Below are 17548 nucleotides of genomic sequence, written 5' to 3' on the forward strand. Positions count from 1 at the left end.
CAGTAATATAGACCATGACAATAGCATCTTATACATCCAAGAGTGATCAGGCATCCGGGGTGACGTTGTCATCGGCTGGTACTACCGTACCGATCTAAGACATACTCCATAAGTACCAATTCAATCTTATAGCTATCAAACACCTACCTTGCACAACGGGCTAATTCATAACGATTCCCAGAAATCGGCCAAACGTTAGACTTCGATCATATTTATAAAAACTTGTTCCACTTACGCGCCAGCATGGCCACATAGCCTCTTACTAATACCCACCGATCACACCGCGAATGAGGTTTGGTTCTACGATCTACGAAACGACTACTTACGCGATATCCGAACTGCAGGAGCAGTCTCATAAGTCACCCACTCGTACAATGAGATAAACTACTTACTTGGGTTGTGCAGGGATAGCTGCGGCGGTTACAACGCTCAAGAAACCGAGCAAGGCAACAAGCGTGAAAGATTTCATATAGGCAAGGCGAAAGTAGAGATACTCTAGTACTGGGTGGTACAGCTCCCAAATCGAGCACCACTAACGAGGAGGGTTTTATATACCCAGAGCAGCCGATGCTTAACAAAGAAGAGAAAGAGAGCAAATTCTTATCCACAAGGTCCCGTGGATTCAAAACGGTCATCGGCATCCTGTTTGAGCTCCCACGTACGTACAAGTTCCGAGACGGGGTTATATTAGTAGATACTACCTCTAAGATAATCCACGGACAATCCGAATCAAAGGTGTCCATGTGCAACTTTATGCCGAGAATCAAAAAGGCACAAGGTAAAAATAGAAGAAGGGGTGGAAAGGTTGAATGAAGCCTCGTAATCCGAGTTCAAATCCTGCTTACATCTCCCCTTCTGCCTTTGATCCTGATTGCTATGAAGGTGGCGTGGTTGCCTTTTCGGGAAAGTCCTGTGTCATAGTTCCGTGGTTCTATCTCTGCGATAAAACCGCAAATGTCCGGATAACCGGTCAGACTTGTCGACAGAGGGAATTGTGGCAAGCTAGCACCTTGACCGGTCTCATTTTAGAAATGCCAAGTAACGTTGGGCTTGTCTATGTATCCATGAACTCTTAGATACACAGATGGATACTTACCTCAGAGACTGATAAGATCCCACACGACTTGTCAAGACAAGTTAATAAAAGGGGCCCCATGACCATTACATCTCATTCATAGACTATACAAATCCCTCTATACACTCGATACAAGACACACAAAAAAATCAGTCCCTCTTGCCCTTTCGCCCAAATGCACTCTTCTTTTCGGCCTCGTTGGCAGCGACAATACCCTCCTGCTCGGTCTCTTCCAACAGCTTCTTCTCGAGCTCGGCACGATCTTTGGCGCTTGCAGAGGCAAGACGAGCCTTGTACGCTCGGTACTTGTCGTCGGTGCCGAACATGTAGTCGAGCCAGCGGAACGAGGTCGAGTAGTTCTATACGTCATAGTTTGGTTAAAAAAGGGGGGTTAATCAAGAGAGAGACAGGCAACATACGTTGACAAAGGCCATGTGATGGAAGTCATGATGATCCGCACCAGACCAGAACGGGATGATACGGTTCAACGACCACGGGAAATCTACCCAAACACAGTTTAGCCCCATCATTCCCATCAACAATAAAATGAAAAAAACTGACCATAACCGGAATGAGCATCAATGGCCTGGAAGAGCCTCAAAGTGACCCAAATGTACACGGTGAAAATGTGCAAGTTTTGGGTGAACCAGCAGTACAACAACGGTCCGCCGATCGTGCCCGTGCCTAGAATCAACACCTCGGCCGGATGGGCGTATTCAGCAGCAAGACCAAAGGGAGCCGAGTACTTGTGGTGGATCTTGTGAATGTGCTTGTACAGGGGTCCATAGTGCAGCGCTTGGTGGGCGAAGTAGTGAAAGGCGTCTTCAAAGACGAAGAAGAATGCGACTTGGGCGGCAATGGTTTGCCACGACGGGAACGGGACTTGCCAGGTCTGCATACCGCATGCTTCTGCCAAGGGGTGGAAGAACCAGATTTGGGGGAGTTCGATGGTAAAGTGGGAAAAGAGCACGAGTTTGGTGCATTCCCATTGCTCCTTTGCCGATGGCACTTTTCCCTATGACGAAATGAGCCTGTATTCGCCTTAGAAGTAATAGAGCTTACAGGCTGGAGTTTCCATCGATTAAAGTAGGGCATGGCATCAATGATGATCCAAGGAATGCATCGTCCAAAGTATACAACCTATCACATCGTCAGCACCCAGTTAAAAAAAAAAAAAAAAGATGGAAAAGGGGAAACGCACCTCGTGCATGATAAAGCTCATCAAGCCAGTAGCAATAATTGGGTTCCCAATCCACATGTACCATGCAGCCCACTGACTCTCTAACCAGCTAAGATTGGAAAAGTCGGTGCCGGCAGCGGCGTACAGCTCTTGCGCGCTCGCATGATGACCGAGCGTCGTCGAGTTCATTTTGAAGGTTGGTCCTCTATGCTCAAAGGAAAGAGCAGGAGTAAAGAGGGTGACTGGTGTGTATAAGAGAAACACCCCCAAGACCAAGACGGAGTCCACTGGAAAAATCCGTTGGTCGCGCTCCGCTTTTTGACTGGTCCAAAAATCGAACGACTTTACGCGAGACCCTAGAAAGGGTCTGAGAACGTACCACGTGATCGCGTTTCAAGGTCCGAGGAGAGAATGCATGTCGGCATCGGATGATTTGTGTTGGGGCATGACGCGATAAGTATACATGATACGATTTTAACGTAACACAATTAGGAAATTTGAAACGTACAAGCTCAAGTAAACGAGAAAAGAAAAGAAAAAACGATGCGCATGGACCAAACGCATACAGAGAAACATAATGTACGACTAGAATGTACTTGTACGATACACAAAAACCCAGACCCAAATGAATACACATAAATCTAGTCTCTCGACATGGTATCAAATGCACGACTGTCTAGCCCTCTCTACTATTGTTGCGGTGCCTGTTGCCCGCCCACGGCCTTTCTCTCCGTAACAACCGCATTCACCCACTCCCACATCGCCCTCTCGAGCATATCCTCCCACCCAGCCTCGTGCTTTGCAACCACAATCGGCGAAAACTGGTTGGGCGCGTATCGTATCTGTCCATGCTGCGCCTCGCTCTGCTGCGGTGCTTGGTGGAAATGCCGAGTCGGCGCCGTCGAGTGTTCCACGGGGACAATGTCGATTACATAGCGAAGTTTGAGTGCGCTATTCAAATACAAATAATAATAATAAAATTGTCAGTAAATCAAAGTAATGGGTAGACGAGAAAAGGCAGGAACGCACGCAGCCCACAAGCCCAAGTTTTCCCTACGCCTAAACGTCCAGCTCCCAGCAGCCCGCTCTTCACTCGTCGCAAGCGCAGTCTCGTGTATGCTCTCGGCATTAATAAACCCCCACGCCTTTTTCGATTTTCGCACGCCCGAGTTGTACGCCACGCATAGCATATGTCCGTCCGAGAGGACGTTGAGCAGGGTTTCCCGTGTCGGCGCAGGGGGGATGAGGCTCGAAAGTTCAGTTGGGAGAAGGAACCGGAGGAGAGACGTTGTTCGTCCTAATCAGACACATCCCTGGAGTCAATACCCACAACCTCGACAAGCACGAAACGAGGAAACCAAAAACGTACCGATCAAGTCTCCGCCAAACGGTTCCACACTCGCCCAGTCCGGCAACCCATCCTCGTCTCCATCCCCTTCTTCTTCCTCTTCCTCTTCATTCTCTTCAATAATCCCCTCTTCCCGCTCGCTCAAGACGCTCAAATACTTCATCGTATCGCTCACCCTCCGACTCGCAACCTCGTCCTCGGAATCACTCATCACCAAGCTCGAGGAAGGAGTATCCGACCCGCCACTCGCCAACTCGGACTTGCGACTCTTGCGCCGCTCGCGATCCCACCCTCGCCGCCCGGCCCCACGACCACGGAACAAGAGCGCATCAACCACGTCGAGGTACCGCCCCACCGCAGTCTTGGCGTCGTGCACGTCGGCGGGGGCGAGGTCCGGGCGGTAAAGCCACCCGCCACCGAGCACGAGCCGTTCGTCCCAGACCTCCTTTTTCTCAGGCTCGTCGGCGAACAAGTCCTCTTCGTCCGATTCGGACCATACTTGCACCGCGCCCCGCCCGTGCACGAGCACCGTCTCGGTCGATGCGCCCGTCGGTGTGCGCAGGCGCGGTAGGTTCTGCGATTGGGTTTGCGAAAAGGACGTGGCAGAGTCTTTGTCGGCTTCGTCGCCCGAGTTGGATAGGAACGCCGGGGTGTTGGATCGTGAGCTGGCGCTGTGTTGGTCGTGAGGTTGGGCGCTCAGCATAGACGATGATGGCCGCTCGGGTGTGACCGACGGATCGACAATGCGGGACTTTTCTTCCAACGACCGGAGAGAGATCAATACGTCCAGAGCAGCGCGCCGAACGAGTGCGACAGGATCTTCGGGACGAGAAGGAAACGGCTGAGTGGACACACCCGCTCCTGGACCTACGCTCGGACGGGGCTTGGAGGGTGAACCGGGAACGCTGCCTATGCTCGGCGTGGGACTGACCACTCTCGCCCCCGTCCCTGGTCCTGGCCCTCCTCGTCCAGGAGAAGCAGGCAGACTTGAGGCCAAGACACTAGCTAAACTTTGCACGCCAAGATTCATCTGCACCATCGGGTCCTTTTTCGTTCCTGGAGCCGAAAACACGGGTGACCGGTACACTCCCAGTGCTTTGCCTGTGTGTGTCGGATGGTCGTCTGGTAACGAAACGACATAGTCCCGAACGGCCCGAATAGCATGCGTGGTAATGCGTAACGTGTCAAGGACGTCGAATCTTGCGTTGGGGTTGGGGGACTGGGTGGTCGGACCAAGCGAGGGAGATGCATCCGGGGTGGTAACTTCAGGGGTAATCCTCCACGCCTGTTCAACCGCCTTTAAATCACGTATAACCCCTGGTTTAAGTTGAGCAGAATCAACATGGTACGATTTGGGCAAATGCACAAATGGAATTCGGGTCGATGAAATAGGGACCATGGGAGAGGGCGGTAATTCCGGAATACTAGTCACTGAACTCGCCGCTCGGACGTGTTTGCCGCCTATAGCAGGTACAAGTCCTTTGTTCCTCGTCATGGGTCTATTCCCTCGTCAACATCGGTTCAAAAAGTAACCACCCAAGAGGCTCACCGATGTTTGGATTGTAATCCCGTCTTGGTGAAATAATGCTGTAAATGTTCAATGCTCCCTAGGGCCATGACACTCTCCCGCTTGGCTGCGCTCCGACTGAAAGGCTTGGGGGTAGCTCTGAGTGTGTTTGGATAGATGGCTGGCTGACGACGTGATTTTTTGAGTTCCGCATCTCCAAGTTCGCTCGGTTCGTCCACGATAATCGTACCATCCAGCGGTTGTGGAGGAGAAGGCCTAGGCGACGATACTACAAGCGTCGTATCGATCGTTGGTCGCTTCGGTGGCGGAGACATAGTGCGCGAAGGTAAAGGAGGAGAGGAATCCGCCATGGTATGCACTGCAACTTATATGGTACGATATATATATTTATAAAACACCTAATTGAAACTCGATCTGCATGATCTACCGTGTCAAGTTCAGCCTCGTATCACATTCCCAGCCAGGTACTCACAATTAACTCTGGGCCCCCGACGGAGCAAGGGTTTCGACGTGCGGATGTCGTACTACGTGTCAGTCGCGACGATAGGGATGGAATCAAGCATAATTATAAATTGAGTTGGAGATGGTTCTCCCCGCGTCACGTAATCCATCTTGGCGCTTCCGGGGCTGTGGCGGCGGTGGCTATTCGGGTTATGGCGATGTTCAGACGCATATGACTGTGATTGGCTTGTGATTATTTCGACTGAATTGTTGCCGTGTATTTTCCGAGAGCTTCTGTCAGAAGAAAGCATCCTGTTTGTAGAAATATGGCTGGCGGATTGCATCGTATATACAAGTACTCGAGTACATACACTGGAATAGGGGGATACACAGGGGTATACGCCCCAGTAGCATGTATATAGCATGTGCCTGTGTACGTGAGGACTCATTCCTCTCACTGCTACACATCCCGGTCTCCAACACCATGCAAGGTTAACATTCGGACAATACGTATGCGCGTTTGAACAAGAATCGGGTTGAAAAGAACGTCAACATATACTGACTATAGGATCAAACGTCTCTCAGTTTGATTCATGCTGAGGAATGCATACCGAGCTCACTGTTTTCAGGCTACATTGTACCGGGAAAAAAAGGCATTACCTCACCGACATACTGAATTTCGGAATCTTATCAGGGTGATATATCGCGTCACAGCCCACCTCCCCGGTTCATTTAAATGTCTATTGTATCATTCGGGAAACTGCTCTGATCCTGCAAAACGCAACACTGCTATGGCTACCGAATCCAGTGTATAAAAGCCCGGAATAAACACGATCAAACTTCAAATTTCCACAACCTAAAATCAACGCCTGTTTGGAGTTAATCATTAGTTTAGTGTTGGTGATTCGTGCAGATGATTCCACATACTTATAGTTCCTCATCGACCTTTATCCTCAACCGGTCACCTTCCTCATGAACTACCAAGGCCCCATCTATTAGTGAGTGTACACAATCACTCTCCGGAAGGCTTGTCGTATCCAAATAAAAAGCAGTGAGCGAGGCGTCGCCGACCAGAGGGATCGCCGACAGACGTGATTGGAGGATGAGGAAAACGATGCTGAGAAACGTGATTGACAATTGAATCCCTAACCATGAGTACACCCGCGATGTATCGACACTAGCCACCAAGCTGCGTCGAAAAGTGCGATAATTTGACTTAACAGTTGATTGACCTATCTCCTCCATGATGATGTTCCATGCTGCTGAGTACGAGCGTTTGAGAACCGCCGTTATGTATTTTTTGGGATCGGTCCACGAAGAAGGGACCGTAGAGTTCTGTGAGACTAGGATGGTTGCAACGGCAGGTGCCATATGTAATGCCTGGAAAGTGAACAGATGTTTCTCGGATCGAATTTTCTTTGGGTCTGCGTGCCTTATAACTGGGGGTGATCCCATTGTGCATCGATATTCTGTGCACTTTCCAGCTCCTGCAGTAAATTTGACCCAAGCATAGGCGTAATGATGGCTAATCTGAGTTTTTGAATCTATGTAGGTGTCGACGTATACGTTGTGAGGAAGACCCCCTGTGACGTTGATCGCGCCCTGACCGAACCAAAAAATCAACAATCGCTTATCTTTAATTTGCTGGGGCTCCATTGGATCATTTGACCAGTCGGTAGGATGATTTGGGTTGTTCAATAGCGCTACTGTTCCAACATAATAAAGGTGAACACTGCAAGGACCACTGTGGAAAGGTTCGTCAAAATCTATTTTTCCGTCCTTGCGGTACACGTGGCCCGGAACGTCTTTCTTGTCGGTAATCCAATCTATGGAGTGGACTTTAAAATAAGGGAGAATGACTCTCTCAACAGTGTCATGCTCCTTCAATAACTCTACGGAGTTTGAGATCCTCCTGTAGTCATCCGTCGGGGAACCACGCCTCCATGTGAGGGAAGCCAGACCGACAGCCTTCTGAGCCATCCCATCCCGGGTTAGCTTCTCGTCCTCGTCGAAATACCAACTTGGAATTGATTCATTTTTTCCGGCGTCGATAAGTTCGATCGAACTGATGTTTGAGTTGGTTAGGTAAACACGACTCTGAGTCCAGGATATAGAACCCGTCAGGACAGGAGAAACCAAATTGGCAACCAGGCCAGCCAAGAGAAGAGTGCCTATGATAAATGTGGGGACGTTCTTCAAGAATGTATGCGGTGTGAGGAGGCGATATCCAATCAATGCTTTAAGATCTCGACGACGAAGGCCGTGCCTTTCCATAAGGAGAACAGCAATCCGCCAACAGAGCGGGGCTACCCAGGCTGTAAGTGCCCACTTTTGAATGACGATCAAGCTTGAAAGGATTGTAACAGCGTCCGATTGGGTGAGGGTAAATGGAAGTTGAAATCCTTCAGCATTTTGCACGAGTACGGCATGTCCTTGAGTATTGAAGTAGTTGCCGCTGATATAACAGACCATATAGAGCGTGATGAACACCGATAAGACGCAATGTAGAATCAAGGCTCTGACAGTATGGAACCATTCGTGTGCCACGTCGCTTCTTGTCGCGGTAGTAACTCCATCCTTTTTAAGAACTTTAGAGTAGGGCTGTGAAGATGGCTTCGTATTGTTGGCCCAAGAAAATAATTTATGATGGAATTTCATGACGTGTTGGCCCTAAATATACGTTCAATGAACACAAGAGGTCAAGGGTTGACCGTGCAGAGGGGCGTACCTATCGATTTGATAATCGATGGCTGGCTTTGTACCGAACGAGAGTTGGGGAGATTGTGCTGGGCAAGAAGGGGTACTTCTACGAGGTGTAAAACTCTCAAGGATCTGTCAATATATAGCAGAGCTTTCTCTACGCACCTCATGAATACTTTACATGTACATCAGCCCGAAATCTATCATGATACTCGAAGATGCGGGCAGCTTGCTATATCCGGTAAAATTCCACCCTCTTACATTCTCATATTTCAGCCCGAAAGCAATTTATATTTTTCACTTTGTATGCAACAAAACAAAACAAAACCTCCGCGTGAGTGTGATTCATAGTCACTACGATACATCACTCTGTTGCTATATTTTATTCTTTCGCCAACTGATTTTGTGCTGGGTGAACCAGATAGGCGTGTACAGCCATTATCTTTGGTATTTGAATACCTTTACTTCTGACGATTTCCTAATTCGTTTCATTACTCCGATGTCCAGGGCATTATAATCGATCATTGCCCTATGTTGGCACTTTGAATTTTAGAGCTGATATTGCTTGGACTGGCTGTATCACTGCCGGCATACTTCCTTAATCAAGTTTCCTCCGTTCCTACCCTTCATCTCATAAACGTCTTGAGTTGTGCCTGGATAGCCTTTTCAATGGGTACGTTTCCGTAAGGGATTTAGAACGGTCGAGCCTTTCTAAAGTGCTCATTTAGAGGTGAGGCCCAGCCCGGATGCAGTGTGCACCGTGGAACTCGATGTGAAATGCGTCGGATACAGATCTAGACGCTGAAGAAGGGGTGTTCTAAATATCTGGACCACCTATTTAGCAGGGGGGGGTCGACCCCCCCCTGCTATTTTTTAAGGATGTATTTAGCTATGAAATGACACTTGATCGCGCTGATAAGATAACATCCCGCCGATCTCTTACCTTATCGGGACGTTGCTGACTTAAGGTGATTGCATATATTCGTCAAATAATCATTATTTCTCATCTAAGACACGGGATAGGGGCCGTTGTCAACAAATAGCGAGCGCCCCTATCGCAGCTGTCTCCAACCGACTATCACGTATGCTTAGCTGCAATGTCTAGCACAAATCGTTTGTCTATCTCCAACGTAACTCGCGGCCGGAAAGGCAAAGATTGTGCCTCCACTCCATCTAAGCCGCCCTTGACTTCCGCACCAAGCAAGGTGGATGTACTACATATATATAACTTCAATGGCCCAAGAGGTGTTTGTATTAGGTCTCACGCATAGAATCAATATTTCAATTATGATTTTAGAAGTAAAGTCTATTTTACATGGACCGTTCCTTACGGAAAGGCGATACATGAGGTCCAAGCACTAGCACAGCCTCCGCCGTGCGGGCCAAGTCCGTCCCGTCCCGACGGACCGATTTAGGACGACGAATTTAGAAGAAATCCTTACGGAAACGTACCCAATATAAATACCCCTATCCAGTAGCATGTTTTGACTTGCTTTTTTGTAAAATCAAATTCTACTTCCGATTCTCATGTACACCTAATATTCAAATGTTGACCACAACCTACTTTCGCTGCCTGCTTAAACTACAGAGCAGGTCATGTCCATGGGATAATTTGTATGTATTTATAAGAGAGTACTTTAACCGAATGGACAGCCGATGCTAGAGATGCAAGTGTAATATTTATTACGTTGGATGAATTTGCTCGAGATGAAAACATTTTTTGCAATCTGTGACTGATTGTTCTTATTTGGAATAGAGATACCAATGTGTTTTGTAAAAGCAATTCTACTAGAGTTAAGGGGATGAGTGCAAACGACTATCTGAAGGATTACTGGTACCCTACTAATCATGCATTTTACGAATATAATGGAAATTCCGAGTTTTTTTGAGCGCATTATGTTGCTCATTTTATTTTGGGGTATTTACTTTAGTATTACATACAGTCTAATTCCACTTGATTGAATTAATTGCTTCAAACTAAAATTTATTAACGATTATTCGTCTTAGCCTCCTTCATTTAAAGTGGTCACCACTCTCCAGGTCCTACTACGATCGGCTTCACCTTCTGCAGCTGCGAGATCGTCTCGTCATCTAGTTGCAGGTGTGCCTGTACCATGTTTCAGCTTCCTCCGTACCCTCACCATACTTATCCAGCTCGGTACTCACCTTGACCATCTCAGGCGGGGTGAGAGCGAGCCACTGGTTCAGACTGATGTCCTCGTATATGTCGGTCTTGAAGATCTCAAGGTACTTCATCGTCGTGTTGCCAGTGTTCTCGACGTAGTGACCGAACGTCGGTGGTACGTATCCTATGTAGAAATGAGACTGCCCTATCGTGTACATAGCATATAAGATGGCTTACCGATGTCACCAGCCTGGTAGTCGAAGGTGCGAGCGTTGCCTGAAGATGCAAACACAGTCACACGTGCAGTTCCCTCGCTATGCTACCATGAGTTCCTGTTACTACTAAGCTCGATCATAAAATGACTTACAGATAGAAGGTCCATTCAGGTTGAGTAGGATGCCACTACATCAGTCATGTCAGCCCTGTAATGCTTTTGATATGCTTTTGCACTGCTCATTCACTCACATGCAGCTCGCGCATACCCCCAGGCACCACAGTCACCTCTGCCACCGCAATCGTCGTCGACACGTTGAATGTCCGCGAGTCCACCACCTTTACAGACCCTCCAGTCACCTGCGTCTCTCTCCTCAGTACCTCAGTATCTGTCACATGGCGCATACACTCACGTTTGTAGCCGGTGCCTTGCTCGCAGCAAACGTGTACGGTAGTAGCGCCTCTCCTTGTGGACTCACAGGGTTCGCCTCTGCCACGCTCTCGGTCGGCACAGCCGACGGGAAGATCCACAGCTGCTCGCCAGGGATGTGGTCGAACGCAGACGCGTTGACTCGGAAGTTCTTCGCCAGCACCTCCTTCGGCACGTGTGCCATCCAGTCAGTCAGCAAGAACGTAGAGTCCTCGCTGAACGTGCCATTATCTAGGACCTGTGTTTGGTTAGCACCTGGAACGGAAAGGGCGAGAGGATGTGGAACATACAAGAAGGAACTCGCATCCGTCGGCAATGTCGTTGAGTCCTTGGATCGAGTGTGGGATGCCTTCTGGGAAGTACCACAGGTCACCGGGATACTACGAACATGATGATCAGCAATGCAAATAGTGAGTATAGGCTGTGTATGCGCATACCACATCGGCAAGATAGTTACGACCGAGCTGATTGACGACGTTGACCCTGCAGCTGCCCTGCGATCAGGCGTTAGTGTCAGCCTAGTCGAGTATTCGTCAATTTATATCACATACTGCCATGACGTATCCCCACTATGAGACACCAGACTCAGAGTCAGCCTTTGTCTATCCTATTGGGCGACATATCACATACCTCTGCGGTAACATGCCAGTGCATCTCACTGGAGTATATCTCAGTCAGAAGCTCGAGCAGTGCAACATTGTTTGGCCACTCACCGAATCGCCCCAGCCTTCAGTCTCATATCCACCCCTGCCATCGCAGTCGCAAGCGGCATGTCGTGCTCTGTGTCCGTCTGTTACTGCATGCTCATAGTGCCCCACCATAGCACATACCGTTCTGCTGACGAGCCCATCCTCCGTCTTGCACTCGGTTGTGCGATATCGCCATCGGCCACTTCACGTTTTCCCTGTCCCATCACTGTAAGTCTTATGTTCTGATTCCATGCACCCAACGACTTACACAGAGCCGCTATCGGTCGTAGGAGGCGCCATGAAGTCCGGACTCTCCCTCTCCAGCGGTATGTTCTGCGGTCCAAGGATGTCCGCACCGGCTGCCCCGATGATTGGCTCGGGTGTGCCGCTCTGGTAGCGGTCAAGGTACGAGTAGTTTGGGTCGTCCGACGCATATGGAACTGTCGGCGAGGGCACTGCTGCTGCAGAGGTGCCTGTGGCAGCCGTGGCGCTCGCAGGTGTGGACGTAGATGTGGAAGCAAGAGACAGGCTGGAGCTAGTACCGGCTGGAGCGGCGGCGGCATAGGTGGCGAGTGCGAGGAGAGGAGTGAACAGCATGGCTATTGATCTACGTGTCTATGCGTCTATGCGTCTATGAGATATGTGAGTAGATTGTAGGATAAGAGTGAAAACCAGGAGATAATGCTCTGACCCACCGTTTCCTTTGCCTTATATACCACCTGCCGTAGGCTTAGTTTGCTCACCCCTTTCGCTAAACCCTACAGATGACTGCCTTGTATGCTCCGCCATTGTCTATCCAGACATCCTAGCTCAAACACTCCAAACTAACGCCATCGCAAACTAACCGAACCACGACATCTGGGTCTGGGCGGCGCGAGTAGCCGAATATGTTATCCTCTAACTCGAGACTTGGCAGCGCTCGCGGGACCGAGGTTGTGTTATTCACTCGTCCTATTTTTAGTTCTGTAAACCTGTATCACTAAATCGTATACAATGCCCAAGGCTGGAGCATCGCGTGAGTGGATTGCTCAACTAGAGCTATGCAGTAATTCAAGGGGGTCTTTGTCTGAATATCACCGTAGAGAATGTAATCGCCAGAAACTACCGCTCACTAGCACCTAAGAGTGAGAAGGGCCGTAGGTCCGCGAAGATAAGACTCGGAAGTGATCTCATTACGTCGGAGTGTCCTAAAATGGAACCATGAACAGAGATAGTTGGCGACACCTGTCAAACACCCAGCCAATCGCAGGGTTCGAAAGATACATGGACAGCTGGGTAAGTGCTCATTAGTCGTACTAAGTAGTCAAAATCGCAGCACAGCGAAGAGCCGGGTGCAGGTTGCTTGTTTGGGAGTGACAAGTGTGCCAGCAAGTAGTCATAATTGCAAATATCCGGAATTGTGCTAACTTGAAACGATGGCTGGCCTCCGAGTGTCAATTAGCTCCCTGACAGATGTGGTAGCATCATACTATATAGGCGCAAGCCCAGAATATACAAGAGTTCGGAAAGCAGGGTTTGGATACAACGCACGGAGCAGAACAAGGGTTTGGTAGACTCTTATCAAATGAATATTGTATAACCAGATGATGTAACAAAAGTGCGATGTCTCTCATGAGATTGACCGAATGGAAAATCTGAGACAGAACAAGATACAAGATTGTCTGAAGGATGTTCTGAGGGGTATGTCGTGGTGGCTCAGATGTTGAATCAAACACATGTGGACCAGTTTGCAAATGACCTCTACAAAAGCAAATCAACAGATTACCCAAGAAAACACCAATTGTAACCCAAGCTTACTTTATTCACATGCGACCGGTGTTGTGGTATGCCACTTTAGTGCCTTTGACGGATTAATGAAGTGACGTGTTCCGTTCTACAACCTCACCCGACCTATGAAGAAGCTAGCCATTCCATCCGACCTCCCTGGGCGGTTTCCTTGCGGATAGCAAAGAAGGGGAAAACAGTAGACCGCCGGAGACTCATGATATATGCGATCAAATGATGAATAACCTGTTATTATTTAATAGTATCAAATACTGCCTTGGATTATCGATAAAGATATATCTCATTCCTATTATTATCCATCGTAAAAGGCTCGGATACTCTCCACAGCCTCCCTTCTTAGCCCTTGTGAATTAAGAATGAACTTTATGTTAAATAATTAATGTCCTCTGAGCGTATGGTCTCTAAACCTGCAAAGCCACAGCCCCCGAAGTATTATTAGCTTTTGAGAGTGATGCACAAATAGTCCAGGCCAAAAAGAAGTGATAGGGATGTTGTTGGAGTGCGCGAACTCACATGGACCAGTCGATGACTTTAAGGAGCTAACTTCAAGGAGCTCAGTAACTTATTGCGATCACATATTTAAATTTGTGTGTTTATGTTCTAGAAGCCCTGTTAGAGCTATTCCGTCCGAATGGATGGGAATACAGGTCAATCGGGCAGTTTATATAGTCTGAAATCAGAATTCTGGATGTTGATAAGCAATATAACATCAAGTAAATATCAGGGAAGAATGTAGGAAGTAGATATATATAGGTACACTAATGGGTTACACCCGACTATAATTCTTACGTGTGCAAATCGTCTAATTGATTGTTTCATTGCGCTACCGTTTATTATTGTGATAGCTTATATTCCTCCTTTACCACTCTCCGGGTCCCACAACGATCGGCTTCACCTTCTGCAGCTGCGAGATCGTCTCGTCATCCAGTTGCAGGTGTGCCTGTACCATGTTTCAGCTTCCTCCGTACCCTCACCATACTTATCCAGCTCGGTACTCACCTTGACCATCTCAGGCGGGGTGAGAGCGAGCCACTGGTTCAGACTGATGTCCTCGTATATGTCGGTCTTGAAGATCTCAAGGTACTTCATCGTCGTGTTGCCAGTGTTCTCGACGTAGTGACCGAACGTGGGCGGCACGTATCCTATGCAGACATGAGACTGACCTATCGTGTACATAGCATATGAGACGGCTTACCGATGTCACCAGCCTGGTAGTCGAAGGTGCGAGCGTTGCCTGAAGATGCGAACACAGTCACACGTGCAGTTCCCTCTCTGCGTGATCATGAGCTACTGTCACTGCTAAGCACAACTCCAACCTGACTCACAGATAGAACGTCCACTCAGGTTGAGTAGGATGCCACTGAACCATTCATGTCAGCTCTGTGTTACTTTTGCTATTCTTCGCCACTCATCCACTCACATGCAGCTCACGCATACCTCCAGGCACCACAGTCACCTCTGCCACCGCAATCGTCGTCGACACGTTGAATGTCCGCGAGTCCACTACCTTCACAGACCCTCCGGTCACCTGCGTCTCTCCCCTCAGCACCTCAGACATTCATCATAGAGCGCACACACTCACGTTCGTAGCCGGCGCCTTGCTCGCAGCAAACGTGTATGGCAGCAGTGCCTCTCCTTGCGGACTCACAGGGTTCGCCTCTGCCACGCTCTCGGTCGGCACAGCCGACGGGAAGATCCACAGCTGCTCTCCAGGGATGTGGTCGAACGCAGACGCGTTGACTCGGAAGTTCTTCGCCAGCACCTCCTTCGGCACGTGTGCCATCCAGTCAGTCAGCAAGAACGTAGAGTCCTCGCTGAACGTGCCATTATCTAGGACCTGTGTTTGGTTAGCACCTGGAACGGAAGGGCGAGAGGATGTGGAACATACAAGAAGGAACTCGCATCCGTCGGCAATGTCGTTGAGTCCTTGGATCGAGTGCGGGATGCCTTCTGGGAAGTACCACAGGTCACCGGGATACTACGAACATGATGGTCAGCAATGCAAATAGTGAGCATGGGTTGTGTATGCGCATACCACATCGGCAAGATAGTTGCGACCGAGCTGATTGACGACGTTGACCCTGCAGCTGCCCTGTGATGAGGTACTTCTGTCAGCATAATGAGCTCTTCATAGCCGGATGGTGCTTACAGCCATGACATATCCCCACTATAAGATTGGAGAATTAAACTCAATATATGCGCAAAATGCTGACTAGTGGGATACATACCTCTGCAGTAACATGCCAGTGCATCTCACTGGAGTATATCTCAGCCACAAACTCGAGCAACGTAACGTTGTTTGGCCACTCACCGAATGGCCCCAGCCTTCAGTCTCATATCCACCCCTGCCATCGCAGTCGCAAGCGGCATGTCGTGCTCTGTGTCCATCTGTTACTGCATGCTCATACTGTCGTATCATAGCACATACCGTTCTGCTGGCGAGCCCATCCTCCGTCTTGCACTCGGTTGTGCGATATCGCCATCGGCCATTTCACGTTTTCCCTGTCCCATCAATATCAGCGCTACGTTCTGATCTTACTCGTTTTGACGACTCACACAGAGCCGCTATCAGTCGTCGGAGGTGCCATGAAGTCCGGACTCTCCCTCTCCAGCGGTATGTTCTGCGGTCCAAGGATGTCCGCACCGGCTGCCCCGATGATTGGCTCGGGTGTGCCGCTCTGGTAGCGGTCAAGGTACGAGTAGTTTGGGTCATCTGACGCATATGGAACTGTCGGCGAGGGCACTGCTGCTGCAGAGGTGCCTGTGGCAGCCGTGGCGCTCGCAGGTGTGGATGTAGATGCGGAAGCGGGGGACAGGCTGGAGCTAGTACCGGCTGGAGCGGCGGCGGCGTAGGTGGCGAGTGCGAGGAGAGGAGTAAACAGCATGATGTACAGTCTAAGTGTCTATCTGGTCTATGTGATCTATTGGTCTAGTAAGAGATGAGAGAGCTGAGTGATGAGCTTTGATCCAGCACTTGGATTTCTTTTATACTACATTATCATTCAGCGTATTTGAAGGTAGTGCATAGTTATTGAATTCATATGCTCCGCCTTTGACTGCTCCAGGACTGCGGTCTGAGCAGCCGCGACGAGTGTTTCGCCAGCTAAGCGAAATGTCTAGATTTAGTATACCACTGACGCAATTAGTGAATTTATGGACCAATATAACCGGGCATCTGGCAGATCATAAGGGATCGAGTGTGTACCGACTCTCCAACAAATCGTCACCCTCGGCCCCTTGGGATAGCTCAAACCTTGAAAATGGCAAAAATACAACACCATGTATCACATGACTCTACTAATAGCTCCTAGCCGGTTGTACCAGAACCTTAAACCAACCAATGATATAACCCAAGTGCCTCCTGTCACAAAGCGTATTGTCAGGCACAAACATCGATAATACACCACCATTACAATAGTCATAGCTCCGTCTAGACACACTCCGCGGCCTATGCCAACGCCTGAGACTCCCAAAAATGGTATACCGAACAGAGATAGCCTTCGACACCTGCCACTTACGCCGTACCCGAGCGGCAAGGGGGCCCAATTTCACATACAGGTGAATAGTTACATCCAAGCTGTCGAGTCTGCCTGCAGTGACAAGTCTGGTCTAGATTAGGCTGTCATTATTCAAGCTGGGGGTAGACATATCAAATACCAATTTACGTCTCGGTGTTCCGTTCGCCGCAGTCAAGTAGAATTGGAAGCCTTCAGTGGAGAGTCGAGCTTGTCAGAATTAAAGGATGACAAGTGAGTAGACATTGGCACCTGCATGATGTGTGAGTTGTTTTAGCTTCTTCCAGGTCCCTGGTCTGGTTTCATGTCTTGGTGTGCGTCCAGCGGAGCAGGATATCCGCCCATTCTTCGACGCTGACTAAGCTATCGGGAGGTGCGCGACACAGAACTCCCTCAGAGCCGATCCAGGCCCTAGATTATTGAGTCCTATACTCAATAGCAAACCATAGTCACTAATTCTGTTCCCATGAGCTTCAAGAGAATCAGGTATGCTTCCAGCTGTTTGTAGACATGATCGTG

General features: G+C 49.1%; 5 protein-coding genes across 5 annotated transcripts; all 5 read right to left on the reverse strand.

Annotated features, from left to right (window-relative positions):
* Positions 1-46: 46 nt before the first annotated feature.
* Positions 47-469, reverse strand: RhiXN_07698 (uncharacterized protein; the record flags this gene model as incomplete). Its single annotated transcript, XM_043327514.1, has 5 exons — positions 47-94; positions 148-160; positions 236-262; positions 327-338; positions 393-469. 5 exons carry the CDS (start codon positions 467-469, stop codon positions 47-49), a joined length of 177 nt encoding a protein of 58 aa, XP_043182899.1.
* Positions 470-1224: 755 nt separating this feature from the next.
* RhiXN_07699 (Fatty acid hydroxylase superfamily) lies at positions 1225-5481 on the reverse strand (the record flags this gene model as incomplete). Its single annotated transcript, XM_043327515.1, has 9 exons — positions 1225-1434; positions 1495-1577; positions 1637-2090; positions 2138-2215; positions 2277-2577; positions 3009-3206; positions 3285-3552; positions 3625-5102; positions 5153-5481. The coding sequence occupies 9 exons, from the start codon at positions 5479-5481 to the stop codon at positions 1225-1227; spliced, it is 3399 nt and encodes a 1132-aa protein (XP_043182900.1).
* A 1018-nt stretch (positions 5482-6499) lies between these two features.
* Positions 6500-8230, reverse strand: RhiXN_07700 (uncharacterized protein; the record flags this gene model as incomplete). Its single annotated transcript, XM_043327516.1, has 1 exon — positions 6500-8230. The coding sequence occupies one exon, from the start codon at positions 8228-8230 to the stop codon at positions 6500-6502; it is 1731 nt and encodes a 576-aa protein (XP_043182901.1).
* Positions 8231-10298: 2068 nt separating this feature from the next.
* On the reverse strand, positions 10299-12326 carry RhiXN_07701 (oxalate decarboxylase; the record flags this gene model as incomplete). Its single annotated transcript, XM_043327517.1, has 13 exons — positions 10299-10379; positions 10439-10581; positions 10635-10711; positions 10765-10799; positions 10863-10970; positions 11024-11278; positions 11331-11420; positions 11478-11534; positions 11592-11609; positions 11671-11698; positions 11754-11820; positions 11871-11944; positions 11998-12326. 13 exons carry the CDS (start codon positions 12324-12326, stop codon positions 10299-10301), a joined length of 1362 nt encoding a protein of 453 aa, XP_043182902.1.
* Positions 12327-14373: 2047 nt separating this feature from the next.
* RhiXN_07702 (oxalate decarboxylase) lies at positions 14374-16399 on the reverse strand (the record flags this gene model as incomplete). Its single annotated transcript, XM_043327518.1, has 13 exons — positions 14374-14454; positions 14514-14656; positions 14710-14786; positions 14840-14874; positions 14935-15042; positions 15097-15351; positions 15403-15492; positions 15550-15606; positions 15664-15681; positions 15743-15770; positions 15826-15892; positions 15943-16016; positions 16071-16399. The coding sequence occupies 13 exons, from the start codon at positions 16397-16399 to the stop codon at positions 14374-14376; spliced, it is 1362 nt and encodes a 453-aa protein (XP_043182903.1).
* Between the last annotated feature and the right edge of the window lie 1149 nt (positions 16400-17548).

The sequence above is a fragment of the Rhizoctonia solani genome, chromosome 9 (genome assembly GCF_016906535.1).
Source record: "Rhizoctonia solani chromosome 9, complete sequence".
Classification (NCBI taxonomy): Eukaryota; Fungi; Basidiomycota; class Agaricomycetes; order Cantharellales; family Ceratobasidiaceae; genus Rhizoctonia; species Rhizoctonia solani.